The 5,000-nt window shown below is 39.0% G+C and overlaps 1 protein-coding gene across 1 annotated transcript in view; it reads left to right on the forward strand.

Moving 5' to 3' along the window:
- The first annotated feature begins 3,651 nt into the window (after nucleotides 1–3,651).
- Nucleotides 3,652–5,000, forward strand: part of LOC143040815 (uncharacterized) — a 14,116-nt gene continuing 12,767 nt past the window's right edge. Inside the window, exons 1-2 of the mRNA XM_076212251.1 lie at nucleotides 3,652–3,682; nucleotides 4,957–5,000. The exon at nucleotides 4,957–5,000 is cut by the window's right edge and continues 229 nt beyond it. Of these exons, the coding sequence (XP_076068366.1) occupies nucleotides 3,652–3,682; nucleotides 4,957–5,000 (75 nt within the window). The remainder of the gene's footprint in view (nucleotides 3,683–4,956) is intronic.

The following is a 5,000-nucleotide window of genomic DNA, read 5'->3' on the forward strand; positions in this document are numbered from 1 at the left end:
TAACACCCCGTGGCGAAGCGATACTGAAATTATTTCAGCCCTGCGCGGGAGTCGAACCCGGACCGCCGTAGTAGCAGGCGAGAATTCTAACCACAGCACCACGAGGTGTATACGTGTATATGTACATGTACGTGTGTGTATTCACCTCGGATCTGCTGCAGCCTCTTTTCGAGACAGCCAGACACCACCCTACGGCAGTGAGCTCAGAGCTCATTATTAGCAGATCTGTGTGTGTGTGTGTGTGTGTGTGTGTGTGTGTGTGTGTGTGTGTGTGTGTGTGTGTGTGTGTGTGTGTGTGTGTGTGTAAACCTTCATCACATGTTCCAGTGCTCTTCTATACATAATTAGTTTCAAGTCATAGTACTACAGTAACTACAGTCTTCTACGAGATCGTAAGCTTTGACGTCGTAAATCTACGACTCGTAGTCTTCGACTCGTAATCTACGACTCGTAGTTCTACGACATCATCAACTGGAAGTGGAGGTGACTGAACACCTCTATTGGCGTAGGATTTGTGGGATTTTGTTGCTCATAATTTTCCTTTTTTTATCCTAAGAGATAATATTGCTAAGACACGTTGAAATCTTAGAAGTGATGAAGAAGTTGAGGAGGAAGTAGAAAGAAGATTAGAAGCACTTAGAAATTATTAGGATTTTTTTTTAATTTAAATGGATATCCACGTAGGTATATGTATAACACGCATCACACATGCATGTATGTACTGTATATGTGTATACATATGTATATATCTATATATATATATGTATATATATATATATATATATATATATATATATATATATATATCTGCATGTATTTATTCATATATTTATCTATTTGCATTTATTTATTCATTCATTTATTTGTTTATATAATTGATTGTTAATACGTATATTTGTCTATTTGTTCATATATTTGTATGTATTTATCTGTTCATGTTTTTACTTATTTATTTATTTATTTATGTATTCATTTATCAATATATTTATTTATATATGCATTGGAAAAATCTTCGAAATTTTATGCCTTCAAACTTAGTCCTACATATGTGTATACATGTATACACACATGTACACTTCATTTATCAATGTATTTATTTCTATATGTATTGGAAAAATCTTCGAAATTTTATGCCTTCAAACTTGGTCCTACATATATGTATATGTATGCACACATGTACACACGTACACAGTGCGTACACGATGGTCCAGGTACATGTGTACATAGAGAACCTTCCTGGGTTGCAGAGGAAGAGGATTTTTCTCGACACAAAGAAACACTGAATCATCTTTTACATCCATCCTTCGCTTTCTCCATCATTATTCATCTCCCCCACCTCTCCCCTCACCCTCCATCTATACTCCAACCACTGCAGGCATCATCATCATCATCATCATCATCATCATCATCATCATCATCATCATCATCATCATCATCATCATCATCATCATCATCATCATCATCATCATCATCATCATCATCATCATCATCATCATCATCATCATCATCATCATCATCATCATCATCATCATCATCATCATCATCATCATCATCATCATCATCATCATCATCATCATCATCATCATCATCATCATCATCATCATCATCATTATCATCATCATCATCATCATCATCATCATCATCATCATCATCATCATCATCATCATCATCATCATCATCATCATCATCATCATCATCATCATCATCATCATCATCATCATCACCATCACCACCACCGCCACCATCATCATCATCATCATCATCATCATCATCATCATCATCATCATCATCATCATCATCATCATCATCATCATCATCATCATCATCATCATCATCATCATCATCATCATCATCATCATCATCATCATCACCATCACCACCATCACCATCATTGTTGGATCGCTATATTTATCCCCATGCCTTCCTTACGGTAATTGGCTGATAATTAATAATTATTTACGTTCTTGAAAAAAAAATTAACCAAAATATTCTTACATAAAAAGTCGTTATTACTGTAGTAATTATGGATTGTTATAGACATGACGTTTTAGAGCTAACTAGGAAAAATAGAAAAGTAAGGAAATATAGATTTTCTAAGTATAGATCACCTCTAGCTGAGGATTTTTTTTTTTTTTTTTTTTTACTGTTTTACAATTTTGGTCCTATATATAATATGTTTACTCATTTATTTGTTTTCCTGTTCATTTACGTTCATTGGTTCGTTTATAAATTCATCAATTTATTTATCATCAGTTTATTTCGGTATTAATTTTCAGTTATTTAATTATCTATTTGGTCATCAACATGTTCCTTGATTATTTGTCTATTTATCTAACTAATTAATTTATATTCATTCTATATCAATACACTAATTATTTACTGGTTTATGTATCAATTTCTTTATTTATTCGTTTATTCATATATATACTGTATTAATTATGTATTTAACCTATTTATTGATTATTCATATTTATGGATTTTTTTTATCTAATTATTCTTATCTATCTAATGGTAATTTTGATTTGATCATTAACTTTGTCAAATGATTCAAAATGTATTCATTTATTCATGTATATACTATGTTAATTATATATTTACCTATTTATTGATTATTCATATTTATACATTTATTCTTATCTAATTATTTTTATCTATCAAATAGTTATTTCGATTTGAGCATTAACCTTATCAAATGATACAAAATTTATTTATTTGTTAATGTATATAATGTATTAATTACATATTCACCTATTTATTGATTATTCATATCTATACATTTATTCTTATCTAATTATTTTTATTTATCTAATAGTAATTTTGATTTGATCACTAACCTTATCAAATGATACAAAATTTATTCATTTATTCATGTATATACTACATTAATTATATATTTACCTATTTATTGATTATTCATATCTATACATATATGTCAGGTCAGGGTATGTCCCTGCTACTGGTGAAATGTAACCCAGCACAACCTACCGCATAGGTAGATGGGACCCAGCCCAGTAAGGCAACTCATCTAGGAGTAGGAAAACTTAAATCCTAAACCTCCACTTACTTGTGGATTACCCACCAAGGGATGTGTTTCGGAAGTAAACCCTAAGGAAAAATCCGGAGATGGAATCCCAAAGGTGGTTCGATGCTGACCCCAGTAACGTTCCGGCAACTCCTGCGATACTGTTGATGTCCAAAATGTACCAGTTCTTGCTGTCCCTTTGGAGCCACCTATAGTGTGGAGAGGGGGATCTGCTGCATGGGCAACTGCTTATCCTCCATAATCTTCTGCTCTGGCTTGCGCCCTGGAGATGTCACTCCAGCTTCGCCTCACAGCGTTGAACCAACACGGGAAGCAGCAGATACCGGTTATAAGTCACAATGTTCGATTGGCGTAGAATGTGGCGCCATGGGCTGCTTCCGACTGTGGGAGAGATCCTCGGATCTTATTGGACATCTAGCCCCAGCCAGTAGCTGGGCAGCTTCCAGTCAATAAGGTGTTGTCCCGCCACAGCCTGCCTTCCTCATTGGGTGCTTGGGGATTAGGATCAAACCGACAAGCAGGTTGCAAAACCCGCACCAGGCAAGAACTCAAGAAACTCAAAGAACAGGTGCCCAGTCCTAAAACTGGGAAGCTGGAACGTCCGAACGATGACACCCGGACTGTCCGAAGACCTTCAAGGTATCAGTGATGCGAGAAAAACAGCTGTTATCAGCAGCGAGCTGCTGAGACTACAGGTAGACATAGCAAGCTTTACAAGAGACTCGCATTGCCGACAGCGGAACCCTCAAGGAGAAGGAATTCACTTTCTTCTGGCATGGGAAGAGTGCAGAGGATCGAAGTGAGCATGGAGTTGGATTCGCTGTCAGGAACACTTTGCTGAGTATGGTCGAACCAGGAGACAAGGGATCTGAACGCCTGATGACACTCCGCCTCCACACCTCCGAAGGTCCTGTCACTCTCGTCAGCGCCTACGCTCCCACTCTGACATCCACAGCAGAAGCAAAGGACGAGTTTTACATCAACATCAGCAACATCGTGAAGAACATACCCCCCAAGGAACATGTCATCATCCTGGGAGACTTCAACGCTCGAGTGGGTGCCGACCATGACTCCTGGCCTTCCTGTCTTGGACATTTTGGAATTGGCAAGATCAACAGTCTCTGCGTGACCAACTCCTTCTTCCAGACCAAGCCTCAACACAGGGTGTCATGGTGTCACCCTCGCTCAAAGCACTGGCATCAGCTGGACTTGATCCTGATCCGTCGTAGCAATATTAAGCTCGTGCAGATTACCCGCACTTACCACAGCGCAGACTGCGACACCGACCACTCCCTCGTCTGCTGCAAGATCAGGTTACAACCTAAGAAGCTTCACAAGTCTAAGCAGAAAGGCAAACCTCGCATGAACACCATGGGTATGCATCTCCCTGAGAAAGTCGAAGAGTTCGCCAAGTCCCTTCAAAAAGCTCTGTCCGTCGAACACCAGCACTGCTCTGCAGCTGAGAAGTGGGACCACCTCCGCGATACCATTCAGAAAACAGCCCTTGCAACCTTTGGGAAGAAAACCTCCAAGAACAACGACTGGTTTGACGCTAAGTTCAGTGAGATGTCCCCTGTTATTGATGCAAAGCGTGCTGCCCTTGCTGAATACAAGCGCTCTCCCAACGAGAAAACCTTGCAAGCACTCAGAGCAGTAAGAAGCAAAGTGCAACAAACTGCAAGACGTTGTGCAAATGAATACTGGCAACAGCTCAGCGATTCCATTTAGTTTGCAGCTGTTTCGGGTAACATCAGAGGAATGTATGAAGGCATCAAGACAGCTCTAGGCCCACCACAGAGCAAAACAGCCCCCCTCAAGACTACCAGTGGGGAAGTGATCACCGACAAGGGCAAGCAGATGGGTGGAGCACTACTCTGAGCTCTACTCCAGAGAGAACACCGTTGCCCCCTCAGCCCTGGATGCCATTGAGCCCCTGGCTATCATGGAAGAACTAGAT

This window comes from Oratosquilla oratoria, chromosome 29 (genome assembly GCF_046742065.1).
Source record: "Oratosquilla oratoria isolate Oo_2021 chromosome 29, ASM4674206v1, whole genome shotgun sequence".
NCBI classification, from domain to species: domain Eukaryota; kingdom Metazoa; phylum Arthropoda; class Malacostraca; order Stomatopoda; family Squillidae; genus Oratosquilla; species Oratosquilla oratoria.